The sequence below is a fragment of the Gallus gallus genome, chromosome 6 (genome assembly GCF_016699485.2).
Source record: "Gallus gallus isolate bGalGal1 chromosome 6, bGalGal1.mat.broiler.GRCg7b, whole genome shotgun sequence".
NCBI classification, from domain to species: domain Eukaryota; kingdom Metazoa; phylum Chordata; class Aves; order Galliformes; family Phasianidae; genus Gallus; species Gallus gallus.
In genome coordinates, this window is record NC_052537.1 from 31055992 (window position 1) to 31080369 (window position 24378).

Sequence of the window (24378 nt, forward strand, 5' to 3'; positions counted from 1 at the left end):
ATTTCAAGGCAGGGCTTTGCCCATGCTGATCACCAGCAACCAGCTGCTGTGCAGCTGCCTTCTGCTCATCTGTCCTTTGGGTGATGTTCCTGTGGGCTTCTGCCCAGCTGTTGATTTTTAAGGAGTGTATAGGGATGCAATTGCAATTTTAGTGAGAGTGACCACAGAACGGAAGCCTCTCGGCAGTGACTGGCAGGCAGCAGAGACAGACACTTTTCTCTGGGACTGGGCTCAAACTACAAAGCAGCTATTAGAAAGGCACAGGGAGGTTACAGGAAAATATTCTCCCAGCAGAACCTGCAGGATTCTTGAAACCAGGCTCTTCGTGGAACTATTTCTATAGGAAAATTCTCAGCCAAGAGAGAAGACACGGAAAATGCACATGCAGTGATCTCACGGTATGGAGTTCAACTGCTCTGCTAGAGATAAAGGTTGTCTCTGATCTGCGTAACAGCCAAGAGACATGAAGCACATCCCCAGTGCCTGCCCTAAGCATGGGATTATTCCAGGACAGTACTCAATTTTACACAGAAATAGTAAAAAATTCCTTGTCAGTGAAGATGACCAACAGATAAGAAATCTCAAAAGGTTTTGTGGGATGGAAGGCAAGCAGGGGTGCTAGCTGTGCTGTGCCTCCAGCACGCTCCCCTCACCAAAGCAGCCTCTTGGCAGCTCAGGAGCTGCTGAAGTCTGGCAGTGATCTGTTCTAGCTGGTTGCCTGGCCACGTCCTAGCACTGGGAAACATAAGGGGGGGCTTTGCTGCCTGAAGGCTTAGTGAGGATCTCTCCATGCCGCTATAACCCTCCAGAAATCAGATCCATTGGATTTCTTCTTTGCACTGTCTGGAATTTGTTTAGTAGATGTGACATTTAAACCGCTAAAGTATAGAGAACAGATGATCAGCCTAAAATAAAAGAAAATATGAGAATTCAGCAGGAGATGAGAAAATGCGTAATATGCACTTAGAGACAAAAATCTACTTAAACATAAACACTGGGAAAAGTAAACAGGCTTGGTTTCCTCTCTGCCTTGTCAGGCATTATTGATCCTACAGCAGGATGGCTGAAGAAGATAATATCTAATCAAGTTACAGATTGCAGTCCTCTGTTCTGATTTTAAAAGGAAATTAGTTCATCAGCCTGCAGGCTGAGGTCTGCAATGTAGTGGAGATGTTTCACTGTGCATCCCTGGAACGGGGGCAGGATGCTGCAGGAGGCAAAGTTGAGAGGTATGAGCAGCAATCACTTCAGCTGTCCTATCCAAATTCACACGTGAATGTGAGTCAGAGCTGCTGCTACAGATGGGATATTTCCCCGAAGCACTGTGCAAATATGTGCATGCCAACATTGATCAGATAGCGGATGAAACCATTAACGCTCTCCAAAACTCTCCATCCCACATCTGCCCGTCCTGCCAGTGCAACCTACAGCCTTGCAACTGACACCCTGAATGACGGATTCACTTCTTCCAGTTCACTCTTTGCAACTGCTCTTATCAGCAAGCTGGCCTTGAGCAGCCAGCTAAACTCTTGAAGTGGGGGGAATGCATTCCTGGCACAGCCCCAGGGAGCTCTTTGTATGGCTAAAAAATGCTAGCACTTCTAATGCTGCCCTCGCTCTCCCTATTGGAGCTGCCTCACACTCCTGGCAGATACTGCTCCAGCACTCCATTCTGGCAGTGCTTTTCTTCTTTCTTTTGTTATTTCTTGACTGAGATTTGCTAGCAAAGCTTGCACAGTAAACCAGATTTCAGATGCATTCGGGGCATTGCAGCCTCGAGTAGAGTAGCAGTTCATCCACTAGGTGGAGGCCTGTAGACAGTAATGAATGATGACCACTTTGTACGCCGTCATTCAGCTGACCCATTCAAAATATATTAAGAAGGTGCTTAGTTCTAAAAATCCCAGATCTTTTCTCTTGCCTTTGTTCTGTATTGAAATTTTCTTTTCTCTGCATATAGGTCACAGACATTAAAGTGGTTTTGGTGTGTTCACAGCCGGAGTCACTCCCCGACTTCAGGCAGGGTTGCATCCCATACGGAAAAATAAAGGAAAAACAAAACTGCACTGAAATCAGCTTGTGGGGCCTCCTTCAGATTTAAAAAACCTGACATTTGGAAGTCTGAGTATGTGCTTTGTGACTGCACTGTGACTCCAACAGGCAGGTTTAAAAAGCTTCTCTCCATTTAGCGTGTAAACTGAGCCATCTGGTTTTTTATTAATGCTTTGTACTTTCTATTAAAGTTCACAGGATCTATATTTATATGTCAAATAATTCCCACGTTACTCTTGTATCTCCAGAGAGCAGACGATGCGGCTGAGCTATACGCACCATACAATTGCTGCACCAATACAGCAGTCAGCATGAGATCGGACTGTTTGTGCATCGATATGTGATGCTTTCTTAAAGGCTTTGCATTTTCAGCTTTCTGAAATGTGGCACCCAGTTGTGTTAGTGGCCCTTCTTTTGTGTGTCTGTGCTGCTGATAAAACAAAATCCACCATTGTGAGCAAACCATAAAACCAAACACCTCCACCCATGCCTGTGGCTGTAATTTGCAGAGTCTTTACTTGAGAATCCTTGCCTGGGACCTTTCTGCTTTTATCTGAAGTGCTTTGTGCACCTGGAACAGGACATTCAGACAGGGAGTTTCCAGGCTGTTCAGTCCTAGTACTCTGCTTTGGGGTGAAACATCAAACTGTGGAAGTCATGGGGGTAGATTAGTCATAATCTATCTCAAATTGGAATACTGAGGGACTCCATGTGTCTGCTGCAGTTATTGACAGAGATTTCTTATGACTCAATCTGAAATGACTCCAGCAAAGAATTTGGACTGACTCCTGCTTAGAAATACAGCTACAGACATGTGCCATACACACTGCTATCCACAGGTTCATTAGTAACAGCCCTCTGGAACGCCTCATCCAGAACAAACATAAATCTTTTCTGTTCAGGTCTGTTAGGATCTGCTCAATTGTGAGGGCTGCTCAGAAAATAAATTGGAAAGCCAATTTATAGCTTACCACAAGACATGTTATTTCCTGATATACCAGAGATATCTACTTGTTCATACAGTGAGTAACAATGACATCCCTACAGCGGTGCTGCTTCGAATAACCCCAGCTAGCCCTGCAGCACAGCGAGGAGGCAGCTCTGCAGCCTGGGGACAGCCCACACAACCACACTGCTCCACCACAGGTTGGACTCAATGGTCCTGATGGGTCCCTTCCAACTCAGGATATTCTATGATTCTGTAATCTTGGACTGAGCTGTTACCGGCGTTCTCATGTGAGGAACAGGCAATGCAGATAACGTCCACCACCGTTTGTTGATCCACCTGATCATCTTTTGTTTGGTCTAGAATCAGCCAATTTTGAGGACAAAGAAGTGAGCAAAGACTCTGTAGAGCTTATTAAGATCATCGCTGAGCAGTATTCCTTACACGAACATTTCCACAAACCACTGTGGTCTGAAACATGGCTAAGAACAATATAAGTTATGAGCTGTATCGCCTCAGGGTCGCAGCCATGGCACAGCACTTCATAGCAACAAAACCTGAATCCCAGGACTGCTGTGCCAAATAACCCACCTACCCAGCAATCCTTACAGCTATAAGAGGCTAAAATCTGCCTAGCACGGACAAGAATTTAATTAAGAGGAAAAGCACAATATCCAGCCAAGTCAAATCAATCACGCAGATGTTTTCCTTTCTCAGTTCATGCTCATCTCTGCAGCCAGATAGATACTGCAACCATGGGTTTTGCTCCTGCAGAAGAAGCTCGGGCAGTTTCTGACCTATCAGCCCATGATAATTTCGGTGAAATGTCCTGACCCGTTTCTTAGCAAGGCACACACTCACAGCCACATTTAGTTTATGACTCTTAGCTACTCCCCTGAATTTTGCTTTTATTTCCACCTACTGGCTGACCTTTTTTATTAACTCTGCTAAGTATGTGGCTAACTATCAGCTGCAGCAAAACAAAGCAACCCATTCACTTCTCTGTTTACACTCCTTTAGATACACAACCCATCTGTATTACTTCCTCAGCATACGCAAGTAATTTTCCTGCAAGACCTTTTAACATCTGTGTCCCCCACATCTGAATCAGCTGCTTTTGTTGACTTGGGAAGGACTCTGCCATATGCTACCAGGAACATATGGTCTAAGTGTGCCTCTTTCTGCTCTGAGACAACGAGTGAAATTCCTCTGCAGGATTTACGGATAGGAAGCAGAACAGGTCTCTGATATTGAGACTCTTGAGGCAAATGTTGTGAAGGCAAAGATGGGAGGGCTGTGGGAAGGGAAGCCGTACCTGGGGTTCATCAGGCCCAGCACTGCTGGCTGCTCGAGGGAAGGGGTTGTCCTGCTCTGCACTGCGCTGCTGTGGCCTCACCTCGAGTACTCTGTGCAGTTCGGGTGCCACAGTACAAAAAGGACATGGAACTGCTCGAGAGCGTCCAAAGGAGGGTTAGAAAGATGGTGAAGGGCCTGGAGGGCAAGAGGTGTGCGAGGAGCGCCGAGCTCCGTGGGTCTGTTGGGCCCGGAGCAGAGCAGGCTGAGGGCAGCCCTCATGGCGGCCCACGGCTCCTCACAGGGAGCAGAGGGGCAGCGCTGAGCTCTGCTCTGTGACAGCGACGGAGCCCGAGGGAACGGCGTGGAGCTGTGTGAGGGGAGGGGATTGGGGGAAGGGTCTGCAGCAGAGGGCAGTGGGCACAGAACAGCTGCCCAGGGCAGTGGGCACAGCCCCAATGGCTGCGGGGCACCGCTCTCGAACACAGGGTTTGGGTTTGGGGGGTGCTGTGTGGGGCTGAAAGTTGGACTGAAGGATCCTCGTGTATCCCTTCCGACTTGGGATATTCTATGATTCTAAGGAAGGAACAATGCTGAGCAATTATCATGGGCAGCGGTGTGATAAACAGGCTCCACTGCCAGAGGATGGATGAGTGTCAGTGTCAGCGTCAGGCCAATCTGTGACCCTGCCCTGAGCCGACCAGGCCCTGACTGTCCCCGGGTGTGCACAGGCAGTTCCTCTGAAGTGAGGCAGTGGGTAATGAACATCTGCTTGGAGGAATGCACACCTCTACCTCTTCGGAGCAAGCAGCTCTGCAGCAGAGAATATCTGCACTTCAGGGGCTCGGCATTCACTCCACGGAGCAACGAACTGTCAGGAGGTGCCTGAGGCCACGTGTGCCTGTCGGATGGCTGCAGGTGGTCGCCGTGAAGTGCTGTATCTCACACCCAGCACACCGAGCTGGGTGACAGATGGGTTTGGGAGCTCGCCGACATGCTCTCTGCCTTCAGATGTTCCTCATCGTCAGTGAATCCAAAGGCTGAGACACACTGAGAACGATCAGAGTCGATTCTGAAGTACACTGCCTGTCCGCACTGCAACTTGGAAACAGACATTATTTGTGCTATTTGTCAGGGCTGGGCACATATAACCTTAACCTGTCGGCTATTGGCAAGGACGACACTCCTGGCTTCTTATTCCGCTGCACCAGAATCACAGACTCGATCACAGAAGCACAGGCTTGCAGCAGGAGCTGTCAGAGCGGTGACAGAGCGGAACCAGCGGGGACACTGAGGAACGCAGCGCTGTCTCCCAGCTCGTCTCTCCCAGCCGGGGCTCCCCGCCCGCAGCCCCGCGCCGTACTGGAGGCCACCAGAAGTTTCCAGCCGGGCCGGGCTCGGCCGCCTCCCTCCTCCCCGTCCCTCCCCTTTCCCCTCCTCCGCCGGCCGGCGCCGATTTCCAGACACTTCCAGCCCCGCGCCTCCGCCCCCCCGCTCCCCGCGGCGGATAAAGCGGCCGGGCCCGGCCTCCCCGCCCCGCACTCGTCGCATGGCCCGGCTCCGGCATGAGCGCTGCCACGCACTCCCCGCTGCTCCAAACGGAGAGCGGCTCCGAGCCGCTGCCGCCCGGCTGGGAGATCAAGGTGGACCCGCAGACGGGCTGGCCTTTCTTCGTGGACCACAACAGCCGAACCACCACCTGGAGCGACCCGCGCCTGCGGGGCGACGCGGCCAAAGTACGGCGGGGCGGGGGGGGGGGCGGGGGTGCGCTATGGGGCGGTGGGTGGGTGGGTAGGAGGGGGGTGGGGGCTGCCGGTGCCGGGCTGCGGCTCAGCGCGTGGCAATGCAGTGAGGCCAGGAGCTGCCTTTTGTCTCTGACGCACTGCAGTCCCTTTTTTGTGCATTAAATCATCCGATACCTCGGCTCCGGGGTGTTTATTTAAAGTTGGTGAAGTGTACCGGCCTGCCCGGGGAAGGCTGGGGAGGGGTTTTTTTTTTTCTCGGCCGCGAATGAGCCGAGGCGACGTACAGCGCTTCGAAGTGACGCGACTCAGACTTGTCAAGAGTTTCAGGGCTTTTTCGTTTTGCTCCGGTTACGTAGTCTGTCATTTCGCCGTCTTCTGTGAGAGCGCTCAGAGAAAAGCTGCATCTCAGTCCTAATATGTCCATCCATGGCTGCGGGCAGCGGCTGGGAGCCGGTGGGACCCGCAAAGCGGCTTTTCGGAGCCAAACTCTGAGCCTTCGGAAGTCGCGGCCGTGTGAGCCGCCTTAGTGTTAACGCGGTGGCCGGACAGAAAGTGCTGGAAACTTGAGCTGCACCGCAAGTAGCCCGAGTGGTGGAAAAACAAATCCTGTGGGGTTTTCTTGCGTTTCTGTGCAAGCAGCGCCGCTTTCATCCCGAGTACGGCCAACCGCACGGCCTCGCCCTTAGGTCTGCAACCCCATCGAATGGGCAGTGATGAGGCATAATATCGCGGCGGCGGCGGAGGATCTCTGTCCGTCCTCACCACCTAAAATGTCGCCCATCGCTGCCGTCAGGACGAGGCCCAGGATCGCTCCGTGCTGGACCGCGGCCGGTGCTGCTTGGAGCGGAGCTGGAAGCGATCGCCGCGGACTGCGCGGAGCCACGGCTGGCCCCGAGCCCAGCGCCGGCTCTCAGCTGCCAGGGCCGGCTCCGGCCTGCTGGAAGTCAGCTGGAAGAGCCCAGCTGCTCCCTGGACGTGGTGCGCGTGGAGCTGCACAGCAGCCAAGTGCTTTGATCACGGTGACGCGGCCAAGTGAGCGCTGACTGTGGCCGTTGCTTTGCTGCCCCGTCCTGTCAGGGAGAGCCGTCAGCCTGCTTAGTGCGGGGAGAAATGCCTGGGCTGCCATCTTAGGCAGAACCCCTTCCGTGGGAAAAAAGCCCCTGGTGTGGCACACAGCTGACATAGAGCCGTTGGAAGATGCTCGGTAACTCCAAAGTGCGTCTTCAGTATTTAACTGGTACGGCTTCTTTTTTTCCCCCCCCAAAGAGTGCCTCATAAAAAACGAGGATGAAAGCACAAGAGAGCGTTTCTCAAAACAGTTCTTACATTTAATTGCCCATTTTATGAGTGCGGGCCGTAAGGGGAAGCTCAGTGTGAAAGCAGATGAGGGTCACACAGAAGTGAAGGGGCTGTGCTTTTCCATCCTCCCACAGCTCCTGCCAGGCAGTGCTGTGCAGTTGCCCTCACAAAGTGCTGCTTGGAATTGAGGAAATGCGTCGTAATTGGTGAAATGTAGCCATTCACCCCACTTTGAACTCCGTAATTGAGTATATAATTCTGGTAGTAATGGTAGGAAAGGGTCTTGTTTCATGTCATTTGGCACTGTGAATATGGAGGGTGGAATAGGGAAAAGTGCTTTAACTCATTTTTGGGTGCTGTCTTCCTGGTGATGATGAGGCACCCGCTAACACTGGCTATTATGGCAATAAAAATATGTTCTTTAGAAGCATAAAGCACAGTCAAGGCGAAGAGCATGCTATTTATTCAAGGCTTTTGTTATGGAAATAGCACTTGAAAGTAACCCGTTTAAGAGAGAAATCACGTTTAAGCTGCATTTGATAATTGTATAGAAACAGGATTTGAAGTGCTCTAATGGATCAGTGCTGGCTGTGAGTGGGTGACTGAAACAAAACAAATCTTCATCCCTATCTGATGTTAAATCTGTGGTAACAAAAAGTGCCTCCTCTGCTGCCAACTTGTGAGCGTTATTACAGAGAGAAAAAGTTGTGCCTGCTTTTCAGCTCTGTGTGCAATTCACTTTTTTTTCCATACAGCAACATCTGCCACTGCCATAGACAGAAACATGTGTGCTTTGGAACTGGTCACAGAGAGAAATACTTGCAGAGATAGTATTGGAAGGTTGATTTCTGGGTTTTTTTGACATGGTGTTGTGTTCAGGGAAACAAAAAGCTTACGGTGATGGAAGCAGCGGGTAACTGGCCTGGTAAGGCCATTTGTTGGAGCTTGGAGTTAAGAGTACATGGTTGAATTAATGGATAGTTTCTGAAGTCTTTTTGCTTTCAAATACAGGCAGAAAAACAAGGCATTGACAGCTCAGTTCTGTCATTCTTAGTGTGCCTTCAGTGAGAGCTTAGGGGCTTCAGGAGTGATCAGAGAGCCGCAGGAGCTGACTGCACGTGTCAGACCATGTCTCATCAAGGATAACACGCAGGCAAAATTCGTTCTGACTCTACTGATACAGCGTTTCCTTCATTAAATATTGATGTTACCCAGTGGAAACCAGTGGTTTTTGTTGATTCCTTTTATGACAGTCTTTATAAATCCTTATTCTCTCTCCTAGTATTCCCTCTTTACAGAGAGATAGGCAAAAAGCTGTTGCTGTAGCTGGGCAGTGAGCGGAGCGCAGGTCCAAAGCTGACTGCCTTCTTTTAGCTGAGCGAGCTGGCTGTGGCACTGCGAGGTGCTGTGTTTCCCAAACAGCTGATCTTGGTCTTCCTACTCTAGATTTGCCATCAGTGTAACTATGCTGACTGCAGTAACTGTGCCTGTATAGTCAGGCAAAGAGAGAAGTGGTTCTTGTAAAGTGCGAATCCATGACAGAGTTGTTTAAAATGAATGGAACCACACCTTGATTCTTCATTGAAGTGACATAGCTCAGTGTATTCACTGATTCAAGTAGCTTTTTCTTACTTTTCTTATTCAATTTGGCCTGTTTTAATCTTCGCAGCTTAACATGTCCCTCCTCTGCACATTTATTAACTGTTCCCAGTTATTTATATGGAGTCACTGTGATATCAGGCTGGGCTAGGGGGGCCGTATTGAGGAGGAACAAAAAACCTCTCATCGTGTCCAGTGAGAAACACCCCACAACTTCTCACATGGCTGAGAAATATTTACTAACAGAAACATCAAAGTCACAAAGCAAGTCACAAAAAAAGCACAATCATTATCATGAAGCACACATGCTTATCTGTTCTCCTGTGATAACTTGAGCTGTTGTAGCCCAGTATACTTTTAGCAAGATAGCTATGTGATGTTAAACTGTTTACTTGGTATTCCCCAAAGTGTTGATAAAAATAGATTATGTTTAAAGAAAAAAAAGCAGTAGCAAAGCTTGTGTGAGTATTTACTGATGCCCCTTCCATATGTTGTTCCTACGTGCAGTAAACCCAATGGGAAATGCTGCCACTAAAAATAGACCAAAGGAATTGACTGTGCTGAGCTTCACTGGGCTCACAGTGTGGAGATCGATGGCTCACTAATGCCTCAGGTCTGAGACTGCGGCCAGCACAGCTTTCAAGTCTGAGAGCAGTTATAAAAGTGGTGCATTTATTGGTTGCGACAATGCATAGGCCTAAACCAAAGGGGAGGGAAAGCTATCTGAATCTATTACTGATGGATTCTGTGTTATTTGAGGAGCAGCTAACTATCTGTCCTCACCCTTGCGGGTAATTCGTGACTCTTTTCTGTCTGCTTCCCCAAATAAGACATAAGTCACTCAATTCCCATCTCTTTAGGAGTGAACTTATTTTTGAGTGCTGACTTCTCACATTCAGATTGGCTGAAGGGCTTGGTAGACCAAATTAGAAATCTCAGTGCAGCCTCTCTGAACCTCTGTGTCTTTCAGTGGTCCACCTCAGTGGAAGGATATAAGAATGTTACGCTTTGAATCTTTTACCTCATGCACCAGGAGAAGTAAGGAAGATATTAATTTCCTGTCTCTGCTCAAATTGAAGTACAGCATACCTTTCAGCTAAAGACAGAGAATACTTGTGCCAGCATTCTTAGCTAGCAATCATATTTCTAACACTTAATCCATACACAGGCATGGCTTTTCTGTACCCACGTACCAAAAATAGGATTGTTCACCATGAACCACGATAAAGCAGATAACAATCTGATGCACTCTGTGGTATACAGACAGCATTACTCTCTAGGTAAGCTTCATCTTTTTCCTCTGCCAGCTGTGCCCTCTTAATTATGCCAAGCTAAATATAAAATAGAAGTGGCTTACTCACACAAATTACATTATTTAATAACAGATATGAAACATTCTGTTTCTTCAGGTATCTCCAAATACCTTGCAGAAACTGTTTTTAATATTTGTTTGGTTCTGTTGGCTTGGTTTTTTTTAATAGGCAGGAAAATGAGCCATAGGATGGTGAAGCAACTTGTGTGACATCACCCACTGGGTCAGGTAGCATGAAAACATGTTTTCATGGCTGATGGCAAAGTCTTATAATTGATAGATAGGGTGCAGAGTAGCAAGTGCTGTTACAGTGCTGGGAAGTTGCTGCTTAAAGAAGTGGGGGCTGAAAACTGTTGCCTGTCACATGAATTCTAAATGAAAATGTAGACCTTTTCTATAACCTACAGAATTCAGAACTGACTCTTCAGTTGTTAACTATTTATTTTTTTTGTGACACTGTTTGGCTTGCTCTCCCTTCTGTGTTTCAAATTTCTGGCTCCCAGATAATTGGGAAAGCAATAAGTTGGCTGCCTGCTTCCTAGGTAAGCAGGCAGCAAATGGGTAAATGAGGCTCATGATCCTTGATGAGGAACTTTCTAGTGCTTTAATGGGCTTTCTTTCAAACCCACGTGTAGAAGCCAGCAGGATGGGTGACATCTTTGCTCCATGCATCAACCCTTGCTTTCTTGGGACATGCTCAGTTTGGCACACCTAAGGCTTCCTGTGAGTGGGCAGTTTCCACTCATGGGCATAGAGGGCAAGTATCATCACGTCATGCCAAAATGACGTTTTAGCCCAAGAAAGAATCAGCTTCAGTGATCAGAAAACAGCAGTTTCAATTCCTCAAACAAGGTAGATAGTTTTCAGGATGGCCAACGTGTTTGCTCCAGTAAGGCTCTCAGTTCTGAAAAGCTTAGGTGTAGAAGTCCTCTTCAATTTTTAATAGTGATTATTTGTTTCTAATGACACCATTGTGCTCCATCAGTCAAAGCATACATTAATGTAATACCTATAATTATCATACAATCATCTCGTATTATACGAGAGAGAACAAAAGGCCTATTTGCCTACGCATGTGTATGTTATGAAATAAAAGGCAGCATTCAGCAAATACAACATCAAAAGCAGCTCATTGTATAAATAGGCTACATGTTGTGACTGACACGAAGGCCTACTGAGACAGCTCATGAGGCTCAGCTTATTCATGGTTTCCTTCAGTCATCAGCTAATGATATCTTGCTCAAATAGCTATGTGCTCAGTGTATCTATATTCAGGCTGGATATTAGGTAGAACTTCTTTTCTGAACGAGTGGTCAGGCACTGGAATGGGCTGCCTGGGGAGGCAGTTAAGTCACCACCTCTGGAGGTGTTCAGGAAATGTGTAGGTGTGCTACTAAGGAGTGTGGTTTAGTGGGCAGTGTTGGTGATGGGTGGACAGTTGGATAAGGTGATCTTAGGGGTCTTCCAACCTCAGTGATTCAGTGATTTCAGCACAATTTTTGCTTAGCAGGACATGAATGTAAAAACCTTCAGTGCCTGAAATGGCACTGAAATGGCTACAGGTCAGTGCTGAGAGCAAATGACTCTACCATGCCGTGTGTCTAATTCCCAGGAAGTATTAATGAAAGGCACTTCCTGATAACGCTGTACTAAGTATAAAGCACTCTTTAGTACTTGGATCAGATTACAACAAATACATGGACTTGCTGACTTCCATCAGTAGCAAGGGTAGTGTAACTTTGGTTAATCTCATCAGTACAGCAGAAAAGGCAGGGGGGGAAACAGTGTGGCTAAAACTGAAACACAAGTGGATAGGGAATCCAGTTGTAATAGCGAATGATTTGCCTTTCCATGAAGCTTTTATAATTGCAAATAAAACTGGTACACTGTTCTTAGATTCGAATATAAGAAACTGTCAGTGTTTATTCAGTGGCCATTTCTGATTTAAAAGTAGACCGAAGTATATGTGGAATGGAAACTTAGTTGTACTTCAGTCACTTACTTTCATTATATTGTTGAGTTCTGTTCAGAAAGAGCAGAACTGTAGCACTCCCTGCTTCCTGAAATCTGGGCATGACATCACAGGACGTGTGCTGTCATAGCAGGTTTTGTCAGGTTCTGGCACTTTCTCAGTCACTGGAGCAACCAGGATACTCTTCAAGGCAGCAACTTAAAAGCTCAGAACCATACTGAAGCCAGCAGGCTTTCTGCATGCATACAGAGACACATTCACTTGGTAATGTTTGCAACACGTCTGTTCCTTTGCTAGATAATATTTACAGAACAAGTAAAAAACCCCTAAATATTTGTACTTTTGCTCTGTAACAGCTGTGAAGGTGCTGTGTGTACAATATGTTTTAGAGAACTGGATTTACTGTGCTTTGAATAGTGTCTGTATGGGTTTAAGAAGTGCTTGTGTGTGATGGCAACTTGGTTTTGAACTTGTTCTGTAGCACATTAGTGTTTGTGGAATTAAAAGCATATTTAACAGGCGGCTTCAAAAGGGAGATTCCACATCTGTTCCAAGTTTTCCAAATCCCATTTGCTTGTAGAATATGGTGACCAGTTTTGTTATACTGGTACAGCCATCTAGATGCCTTCAGTGGCATTTGCTGGCTTAAGCAGTGAATGAACTTGCAGGTTTTTGTGTTTCAGGAACAACAGTTGCACAGTCATTGAGGCACCTTAGGTCACTGTCCATTCTGGACAGACGGCTCAGCTGTTCAGGGAACTTTGTTGCAAGCTGTCTCAATGTCTTTGCATTTTTCCCCAGTGGCACACAGTGCTGGAGCATACAGTCTGTGCCCAAGTTTGAGGATTTTGGTGTCACTCCTGGCTGTGCCCTTCCTATGGGAAGCCAAGTGTAGGATGCGGGGTATGAAGTGTTTTTTCCAGTTGCACAACTCGTGCTGGCTGCACCTTTATTTATCGTGGTGATGACCTCACAACAGAAGCACATGTCCCCTTCCCAGGAGGTGTGATCGCCCCACACTTGCGAGTGCAGAGAGCAGTGTGTGCACCTGCTCACCCCTGAGCAGCCAAGAGGACTCCCTGTTGGTTTTGGCATTGGTGCCTGAAGTAGTGGATTGCATCTGAGTTGCTGGTGTTGTTGCAAGCTACCTGCAGTGTAGGCCAGGGCTGTTCGCATCTCTGCACTTCCCGGGGGGAGTTCTGGTATTTTTGTATTTCCTTCTTTTGGGGGATTCTGTCCCTTAAATATGGTGTATGACCACAGCCTGCACTTCTGTACAGTTGGCTGCCAGTTCAGGGGAACTTCATAATTCTACTGCTTAGAATAGAAAATATTCTCAATTTCAGCATAAAAATGCTTCTCATTTCCTTGAGTGAGGGAAGGAGGAATTATTTCAGCTTTTCATGCAGTAATAGGAGTTGTATTCCTGTATGTATTTTTTTGTATTTAACCCACAACTAAGGCTTTTAAAGCAAATAAAAATGTGACCAATAAATTCAGTGTTCACTATGGACTTGTATAGATGACACACTTGTTAACCTATTAAGCAAAAGCCATACTTGTTAGAGGGCAAATAGAGACCAAAAATGGACATTTTTAGCTCCCTGACCTGGCTGTGCTGTGAATTGTCTGAATTAAGCATTGACAGAATTCACGTCCCTCCTCTTGGTGTTACCTGGAGAGCTTTCCAGAGCCTGGTTCCACTCCCCTTTGTCACACTACCCCCAGACACACCCCAGTTTCTCCTGCAGTCTTCCAGAACCAGTTTGTCAGGGCTAGAAATGCTCATCTCCTGTGCACAAAATGGAACTTTTTTCTTTCACTGAAAGCCTCACTATGGGGGATGTGGGCATCACTGTGCACGAGGTGTTGTACTGGATCCTGGTTTAAAAGTGAGCCTGAACCTCTTGCAGCCATCTGACTGAACCACGAGCTCTTAAGTCTTCAGACACCATGTTGCAGTGGCATTCCTCAGCGCGGGGTGTTTCAAAACACTAATTTTGCATGTTCATCGACCTGTGAAACTGTGGGGGGAGAGAGGGAACAGAAAAGGAGGAATGCTGAGAATGTGGTGATACAAACTGGCCGATGTCAGCAGCTGTTGATGGAGTTAAATCTTAATTATGTGTTGAGGGGAACAGTGTGGGGCTGGAGGAGCAAATGTGATGAAACCACCTCTCCCAAAGCTGTGGTCTGTCTGCCTCAGAGCTACTGGTGGTGGAAGAAAGGGAAAAATGGCATGTCTTCTTTAGCTGAAGACTGCTCCTTACGACTGTACTGTTCAGCAGCAACAACAGAAAAACCCCAAACCTCCTGACTACAGGGGAAAAAAGCCTGGAACAAAGAACCAGCTCTAAAAGCTAACTTTCCACAGGAAGAAGCATAGGCTGTCTGAAGCTCTAAGAGTAAATGATGAATTACAAAAGCACAGCTTACGCTGTTGTGGTTCTTAAAGAGGAGCCTGTGCTTCCATTTGGAAAAAAAAAAAAGTGCTAAACTTGCAAAAAGTTCACTTTAGACATAAACTGAAGTGTTTAAAAAGTAGTTCAACTTGATTTCTTTTTTCCTCTGGTTTTGGGCTGCTTGTTTTGCTTTCTTAATCAGTGCTGAGCTTACAGAAGCAGATCTGTCAGGGTGCTGAGATGGCTCAGAGTGAGGGCAGTGTAAGGGGGCTGAAAATGGAGATGAAGGGGAGGGAGCCAGGCTCCTTGGAAGGGCTTTGTGACTGCAGGGAGAGCGGGACACTGAATATCGAAGTGTTGGTGATTATTTATTACTTAGCATGACTTCAGAAGACTGAAGGGATTGTCCCCAGGTGCAGCAGCTCAGAACACTGCATACCCTTCTCTTGCTAGGGCATGGTACATGTTGCTGGCTCACCCAGCCCCTCTACCTCTCCTCGCAGCATTGACCCTTCCTGCAGGGCGCCTGACAATGCGCAGTGCGAGTGCAACTTCTTTTTATAGCTGTGGGAGCTGTGCCTATAGGTGGGCTGCAGCTCTCTGGTTACACCCCAGCCTGCTCCCACCACTACGGAGCCTGTGCTGAGCAGCTGGTGTGAGCGGGTGCAGAATGCATTGAGTCAGCACCAGGCAGCAAGGTGCTTCTTCCGCCTGTCGAATCATCAGTTTCCCTCACTGTAAGGCAGCTTGCGTGGCTCTGTGCTCGGTGGACATGCAGCCCTGACATGGCCCTGTGTTGTTACTTGCTTGAGTGTCTCTCAAACTTACTTTCTGGCAATTTCTAGCATAGCCACGTGTCCCTGCAGATGCGGGGAGCGTGCTGGCAGCACGCTGCGTTCAGGGCTGTGTTGGGGGCATCGCTGATGAGGTAGAACAGGAAGGTAGTCGTCAGTCCTTGGTGTCCTGAGGCACCAGAGCAGTCTGCATTCAGCTCAGCAGCCCTGAGCAGCTTCCAGGGGGAGTGAATTGAAAATGACTCATCTGGCCGTGGTGGCTCCTGGTGCAGAGCTGGGCATGAGATCATGCTGTGCTGTAACTGGAAAAGCCAGCCCCGTTCCTGCTCTGCGAACTTTCTAGGCCTCTCCTTTGTACCTCCTTCAGAATTTTCCTTTGCTTGTGAGGGATTTCTAATCAGCAAAAGCAAGAGCTTCTGACTTCAAATTTCTTCCTTTCTGTACTTATCTTTATTTTATAAATGTACTTAAATAATAGTATTCGTTCTCTGCAGTTTTCTCAGAAACTGGTTTCAAAGAGATACTGTAAGAGAGGGGCAATATTCGGTCTTACTGGTAAAACAGTTAATTGTTCCTATACGGATTCATTAAAATGTGCTACATAAACGAAATATTTTTGCCCCTCAAACACCCCTTCAAAAATAGGGTTTCTAGCACTTGTACCATATGTCCCCTTATTAAATTCTCCTCTTACTGAATAATGACATTACCCTCTGAATGACAGAGGTGCTTGTTACATGATCCGACTTACAGATACATCTGGAACTTGGCCCTAGCTGGGCCTCAAAATAGAATGACCGATGCAGGAAGAACTTAATAGAGGACTTGTGAGGGATCTTGGTACAAAGCACTTTCCCCCTTGCCAGAGCTTTGACATTGTCCAGTGAGTGCACTTGGGCAGCACAGGAATTCATATTATCTAACCTTCCAGCATTTTCCTCTTCATTATGCTGTCCTGTCGGTATCTACTGAAGCGGATCCTCTCTTGGCTGTGAGTATCTTCTTCAGAATGAAGCAGCAGTAACTCTAGATAGGCAGTAGGAAGCACAATACCAACAATTACTGCTCTTCTGATGAGATAAATCTTGTAAGTTTCTTTTCTGCTGTTATCTGTAATGCTGGGTGGATTTGAAGGGGTGCTAAGGAAACATCTGTGGTCCCCTCAAGCTCTCATTTAATTAGCGTGGTACCACTTGGGGCAGCTGGACTCATGGCTGTATGTGAGTAGTGAGTGCTGCAGAAAAACCCTGTTGTAATGTGGTATTTTAGTGCCTCAGCTAGTATCTATCAGCACTGGGGTGAAATGCTCATAGCTAATCAGCGTTCAGCTTCCTTTCTCCTGCCTGCTGTCCTGGCACAGACCTGAGGAGCTGAGCTTCTCATGCCTGGCTGATGCTGCTTTTAGACAGACCTTTATGGCAGCTTTCTTATGTGGTATGTTGAGCTGAGCTACCAGCAAATGCTATGTGATGTTTTTAATTTCTAGGATGGCCAGTCATCAGCAAATGGCCCATCTCAAGATAGTCCCAGGCAGCTGCCGGCACGGGAAGGAAACGTGGTGTACCCCAAGCTCCGGGCTGGCTACATCCCTATCCCAGTCATCCACGAGGGCATCGACAGCAGACAGCACCCATACTTTGCCGCTCCGCAGCCCGGCATACAGCGATACAAAGCAGAAGCCGTGCCCACCGCAGCGCAGGCACAGCCGCCACTGAGGGGGGCCTATGCCAGCCCCGAGTCCCCTCAGAGGGGACCGGCTGAGGCTTCCCAGGCAGATAAACAATGTGGACAGACAACAGCAGCTGCAGCAGCCCCAGCTCCAGCGACACACGGACCTGAGGTAACTCGTCAGTACTGCTGGGGTGTGTTTGCCTTGGTCTTTGCGGCCATGTATGACCTGAATGTCACACGAGTACTTTATCCTTTGGAAAGCCAAACCTGCCACAGGATTACATTTTCCCAATACTTCCAAGTGTTGAAATACAAAAGTGCTCAGTCACTTCAGCAGAAGTATTTCACATTTTTCTGGCGTTGCCAGCTTTCGTTATCAAGTGATTTCCACAGAAACAAACGTGTGAACACTTTCTCTGTAAAAGAGCCTGTGAGTGGTGCAGGTACTCCTGCAGCAGGTGAGGGCTGTTGTAGGGCTCAGAGTGGCTACTCTGCAAGCTGGGAACACAGGCCAACCTCTTGCGTTCTGCACTGTGGGAAACAGAGGTGAGCAAGAGGAGAGACACAAAGATACAAGAGGCCAATTAGCTGCCAGCTTGGACCGCTTCAGAAATGGGGCTATTCTGCTTTCCAGTTGAAGACTCTGGTTCTATTAAGTGTGTAAACTTGCATACACAGCATTAGAAGTGAATTGTGAAATATTTTTGTGCTTCAGTTGTATGTTAAAATACATAACTGCTTTAAAAAGAGTCACCCTGCTTTGCTTTCCAAAAGGCAGGATTTGGGGTTGTCATCTCTTCAGAATTAGCAGAAGTGGTATTCTCCTAATACACTGAAGCACTCAGCTCTCACTTCTATTCCAAGTAAAATAAGCAGGACATTGAGCCTCCATCAGTCTGAAAACTCATCACAGATTTTTCATGTCAGCAGTGGCAGGTATTTCTCCAAAACCTGTTTTTGTGTCTAAACAACACAGTTAAAATTCTGCTTGCAGTTTTCCTGGTGGTTTCAGCTGTTGCTGCTTTATCCTTGCAGTGCGAGGATGGGAGGCTCAGTTCTTCCTTCTCTCAACTTAATACAGTTGGGAATATACTTTTGTATTACGTGCAGAATTGCTTCAGAAAAGTCTGCATCTCATGTGCTCTGAGATAACTATTGAGGACGGGAGAAGTTGCTGTCACAAACTTGGGTGGCACAGGCACTAACTGACCAGGGCACTGACACAGTAGTCCTGGTGATACATACCATAAGAAAAAGCAGCATTTATTTACAGCTGCTGAGCTTCATAGGCAGCAGAGGTGAGCAGTTGACTAGCACAAAAGACATCTTGTTCCCTATCCTCTCCCACCTTGCCTGCCTACTTACTGCTTCTAGTTCCATTGTCCTGCTCTCCCTTCTGTGCTAACTCCAGTCTTGCCTGGCTTTTCACTGAGCTATGGAATTAACCTGTCAGGAAATATATTTTTTTTCTCTCCTTCATGGGTTAAAATATAGAGAATAGTCCATCAAGTGCTGGAGTTGGTGCAAAGTAGGTGAGGTGATGGACTGGCACCACAGGAGGAGAGAGGGAGTGAGCTGTGAGCAAATAAACTGCCTTTCCCCAGATGGTGCAGAGTTGTAACCTGAACTACCAGGAGCTGGATCGTGCAGCATCTCCAGAGCTTGCTCCTGCTAACAGCAAATCTATACTAGTGCAGCATCACTCCTGGTGCCAACAGGGCTGATGTGCTGGAAGATCTCATGGGGGAGTGAGGGGTAAAGGGGCATTCGCCACACGCACTAAACTACATGCTTTAAAAAGTAAATACATCTGTTAGCATGAGTGGGATCACAAGTCTGAACTTTGTGTGCCTCTGAGTGGTTTGTTTTTTGTCTGCAGGACATAATTTGTTTGCTTAACTTCAGTTTGCCTCACGTTTAACAGGTTTAGGCAGGAGTAGCCATGTAAAAACAGCAAACATTCTGACTGAGCATCCACTCCCTGCTTACTTCAGGGCTGGGAATGCTGTAGCTCAGGTTATTACTTGTTATAATGATGCTCTCGCACAACTTCTGTGGTTTGTCTAGTGAGGCAAAAAAAAAAAAAAAAAAAAAAACAAAAAACCCCCCCACACACAAACCCAAACCAAGGAAATAGATCTTTTGCATGTGGGAACACAAATTCAGTTTCCATTTCTCTTTAAACATGAAAAGTGCTATGAGCTGAAACGGTTAATTTAATACTGGATTTTGTTTTCATGGCAGCCTCAATCTCCTGGAGCTTCTGATTCTCCAACGGTTTCCCCTCAGTCGTCTGGCAGATCCAATTCAGGAAGCCACCAGCTTCCTCGTGGCTATATTTCAATTCCTGTGATCCATGAAAATATCCAAAGGCAACCACCGCAAGGCTACCATCAGGCCCAGAAGACACACTATCCTGCCCAGCAGAGTGAATACCAAGCCCACCAACCAGTATTTCCCAGAATTCAACCAGATGACAGGGAGCCTAAGACAACACGAGCACAGTCTCCATTCAGAGCCTCTCAGAGAGGTGCATCAAGCCGTGAAAGTTCACCTGCCAGAGTTATCACCCAGCAGGTACAGCCCTCAACTCCCATCACAGTACAGACAGTTGTAGACAGACCTCAGGTATGTAGAGCGGGGAGGGTTATTACCTTCCACTTATCTCTGCTAGCCGTGCTTGGCTAGAGCTGAAACAGTGGCTCATACCCACAGATACATGAAAGCACATAAAGCATTTCTTAAACTTGCTGAGATCCTGAGATAAGCTTGCATCAAGCCGTCTTTCCACCTATCAGGATTCTGAAGTCTTTGGATTGCTGAAATACATTAAGCAAATCACTTCTAGTACATGATTTGATTCTCCTCTCCTCAGAGTATAATTTCATGTAATTACTCTGAGGTCAGTGATACTGCATTATGGTACTCAGAAGCCAGTCAAGTCCATGGGATTTGTGGCATATGTAAATACACCTCACTGACATCTCAGAACCACTCAGGAGAGCATCAAATGCACAGAGTAATTTCAGATATGGAGAAAGAGAATTGGCAAAATTTAATCTTAGCTTCTTATTCCTTCTATATGGTCATAGCTAAATATTCTGGAACAATTTTCTAACTTCTTCAGTATAGGAAAGTTCTACCTGCTTAATGATTTTCTAAGTAGTTGAGGACTAGGCTTATACTTGACTGATGTGTGTATGTTATAATGGCATTTCAAATAACTCTTCATCCATATAATCAACTAATACTTCTCACAGTAAGTATGACTCCTGCTTCCTTTCCCTACTTCTACCGCTAAGTGGCAATTTCTGGCATTTCATATTGCAGGTAATAATAATTGGTGTTCCCAGTTCAGAGATGTTTAGATTTTTAAAATGCCAATTGCTTTGTTGAAACTGATCCTATAAGGTTCCTGCAGGCTTGTCAACTGAGAATACTTTATAATCAGACAAAAAAATCAGGAAAAAAGACTGAAACTACACACCCTTCCTCTTCCAGCAATATGCTAATAGTAAATAGACTCCTTAGCAGCAGGGAGGACTCAATCTCAGTTCAAATTGTAAATGAAAAAACTTTTGAGAAGTGTGAGTTGTAAATCTCCCTCACCTGGAATAATACTTGATGCCAGTTGCTGCCCTTTCTAGCACGTTAAACAAAATCCTTACTCAAACTGCAGTTAGAAGTCCTTTTGAATCAAGAATTCTTCAACATTATTCAAGTTGTCTTCTACTAGGAATTCCCTGGTATGGAATACCAGGTGACAGGTGGAATATGGTGACATATAAAAACAACTCCGGATTCCTTCTCTTCAGAGATTCCACTCTGAGAGTGATAGGAGCAGAATAAGTTGAGTATTCTTCAAAACCAGGTGTTAGGGCAAAACAATAAGGATTTCATCATTGATGACAAATAGTTTATAATGTTAGTTTATCCTTAGAGGGTGAGAATTTGAGCTTCCTAAACAAATCTAATATCTAATGGATAAAATAGTGTCAGTGCAGGCCAATATATATAGCTTGAATATAAATGTGGGTATGTTACTTTGGCTAAATCTATGAGAGCCGAATATACCACCTTTCCAAAAATCATGTGCAAACACAGTGGGTAAGTGAAGGAGGTGGCAAAACAAAACTCAAGAATTCCATTTTTCCAGTAGGATTTCATCACTTCTATCAGTTTTAAGGATTTTCTGACTTGATGACTGGTATATCTCTAGCAATCATACTGATTGTTTCCAGTAACTATGTCGTAATAAGTAACCTTTGCACGTAAAACTGAGAAGATAGAATCACTAAAAATAAGCAATAACAAAAAAAAATTATCTTGAGAGTAGGAAATTGAAATGAGAATAGCCCCAGATGAGCTTAAAACCTAGCAAAGTACTGCTAGCTTTTCAAGAAATACTAGCTCTTTGTTGCTGGCACACTCAGAATGAGATGTTGATGATGCTGAAGACAGCTGCTGAAATCTTATTTCAGTCAGGCTAGAGCTTTGCCGAAGGTCCTATCTTATAAAACTGCTTGTAGGGCTGATTTCAGTAGACATCAGCAGAGTTTAGTGGGTTGTAGTTTAGTATCTGAGAATTGATTGGTGTTGGTACTTACTGCGATAGTTTAAAAGCAGTACCTGTGATCTCTTGAGGACAGGACTTTCTGTGATTTAGAATCCTCAAATTCAGCACTACACAGGAAAGAGTATGTGACGAAAATTCATAGCTAATTGAGGATAACAAGAGCAGTGTGAAACAAGACCCCTGTTGGGCTTGAAGGCTTTGTAGCTTAAGTCCTCGTGATGTGGATGGTGCTTTAGGAAGCAAAAGGGGAAGCTCACATCTTGCTTACATCTGCTACAGCTGAAAGTTGGATGGGCAGAATGAGGTGGTAACAGAAAAAGGAAGATAGGGAAACTATCCCATCTCTGTTCCACCTGCTCTCATTCCTTTTTTTTAGCTCTCTCACTCTTGCTCTTACTGGACCACTCTAAGACATAAAGCAGCGGGGAAGTGTAGCTTGGGAGCACTTTTGCCAAATGCCTGGCAACAGCCTCTAATGTACTTCCTATATTTAAGCATTAACTCCTTGATTTTTAAGAGCATCTCGTGGCTTTTATGGTGCTCCAGTTTGAGGTAGCTTGAATGGCCTGGATTTCAGAAGAAAAGATACTGACACCTCCACCCTGAAAATCAGGGCGTTTTTCTAGATTGCAATTTGAGTACCTGCAGTTAGGAACCTTTCCTAAAAAATCTTGGACTAAGCTTCTGATTCTTGTGATTTTTATCACCTGTTTTTAAAAAGAAATAAGGAGCATTGTTGACGATGTTTCAACACAAACTTGTCTTCCTTACCAGGTTTCTCAGCAACAAGTCCCGCCTCCAGAGCCACCAAGACCATCTCCACCACCTGAAATCAAAACTGAAACCAAGACAATCCCACCACCTGAAACTGAGGTGCCTGCAACATATATTCCAATTTCGGTCACCTACCGAGAACCAGATTCTAAACTACCACCTCAGAAGCCTCCAGCCACGGCAGAGAAAGCTGATAAAAAGGCACCCTGCTCAGCTAAGGCTGTTCCTCTGCAGGAAAGGCCTGCTCCTGAAGAAACTGGGACATCGAAGACGACGGAAACAGCAGAACCTCAAAAGCATCCTGGTGTTTTGAAAGTGGAGGCAATTCTGGAGAATGTACAAATGCTTGAGCAGGCAGTCGACTCCTTTGAAGGCAAGAAAACTGACAAAAAGTACTTGATGATTGAAGAGTATTTGACCAAAGAATTGCTAGCCCTAGACTCGGTGGACCCCGAGGGTCGTGCGGATGTGCGCCAGGCCAGGAGAGATGGTGTAAGGAAGGTCCAGAACATTTTGGAAAGACTTGAACAGAAAGCAGAAGATGTCCCAGAACCAGTTCAAGTTGATGGACTTCAGCCAACCTTGGCAGAGCCTAAGCCACCACAGGAAATCATGGAGATTGAACCTGTGGTAGTCAAGAGCAAGGGAGATACCAGTAATAAAGATGCTAAAGAGGAAACCAAAATGGAAAGACATCAGCCTGAAACTAAGGAAGAAGTGTTTACCAATCTGACCACCACAACAAACACATCTAACAATCCAACCGAGCCATAGCTATGTGCTGAAATTGAAATCTCTCAGACTTCGTAACTTAAAGTGTGTTTAAGTGAATTTTAAGTTGCATGCATTTCCAGAGCTCTTTTCAACTGGTTTTTAATCAACATAGCAGCTTGGGACGCAGTAAACACTTGTGGGGAAGGAGGGAGTTAGAAAGAAAGTAATGCATTTATCCTTTATTCTTACACTGTGTAAAGACATGTTCTCAAAAACAAACTCTGTACATTAATCTCTTTTAGATCTGCTGAGTGGAAAAAGAAAAAAATAAAAAGAAAAGGAACAACTTTGGGGTTAATGTTGATGTGTGTTGTTTAGGATGTATTCTTCTGCAGGTGATTTTTGTACAATCAAAGGCCTGCATTGTTGGAATACCGGTCCTTCTTTAAGTGTAGCCACTCATGTAACAGCAGTGTTTTTATTTTTAATGTTCACAGTTGGGCACTTTAAGCAGTGGTGGGTAGAAAGCGTGTAAGAAACTGTAGGGATATTTATATGTGTGCAGGACTTCAATGCTATATTTTAAGAGGGAAATAAAATAATATAGAAGCCTAATTTAGTCTTGTGATTTTATGAGCTGGAAATGTAAGAGCTGCAATCGGTTTCAAATACTCTCTTCTAAGCAGACAGATTTCTGTTTGTACACCGTTATAGCTGAAGTCCGAGAGCTGCTTTCTCATGAAATGTGCCTTTCTCCATTCAATTGCTTCCTTTAAAATCTCTCTGTTCTATCATGTATGTGGATTGAGTAAAGAATTTGGCTTTTTAAAAATCTCCTGTTCTCCCTCTCTCCTGGGAGTCAAAAGTAATATGCTGGTGTCTTACAGTAACTTACTTCAGAGTATTTTAACTCGTTCTGTAAAGCTATTAGCCTTTTACTAGCGCTACTTCTGGACTTCCAGCCAAACACACTTTGTGTTGTGGAACACTTGGCATTCATTTCCAGCTAAAGACACTTCATATTCACAGCATGATTGAGAGGCAGTCCTCTCATTTCATGAACAGTTGAAGCAGTACTTGGTGGCTGGTTTAATTGATGAGCAACATGCAGTTTACTCAAGGAACATAAAACATACGTCAGGTTTCATCCATGAAAAATGAAAGCAGAAGGATGGCAAGTGAGGAAGGAGCCTGAACCAAGCTCCAGAAATTACCTTTGGCTTTCATTT

General features: G+C 45.8%; 1 protein-coding gene across 3 annotated transcripts; it reads left to right on the forward strand.

Annotated features, from left to right (window-relative positions):
• Positions 1–5826: 5826 nt before the first annotated feature.
• BAG3 (BCL2 associated athanogene 3) lies at positions 5827–23764 on the forward strand. 3 transcript variants are annotated; one of them, XM_015288906.4, is made up of 4 exons: positions 5827–6027; positions 16901–17254; positions 19330–19713; positions 22436–23764. In XM_015288906.4, exons 1-4 carry the CDS (start codon positions 5857–5859, stop codon positions 23207–23209), a joined length of 1683 nt encoding a protein of 560 aa, XP_015144392.1. In that variant the 5' UTR covers positions 5827–5856; the 3' UTR covers positions 23210–23764. The 3 variants fall into 3 exon arrangements, with proteins under 3 accessions (XP_015144392.1, XP_015144393.1, XP_015144394.1); XM_015288907.4 differs by having other exon boundaries at positions 19330–19662; XM_015288908.4 differs by lacking the exon at positions 19330–19713.
• The last annotated feature ends 614 nt before the right edge of the window (positions 23765–24378 follow it).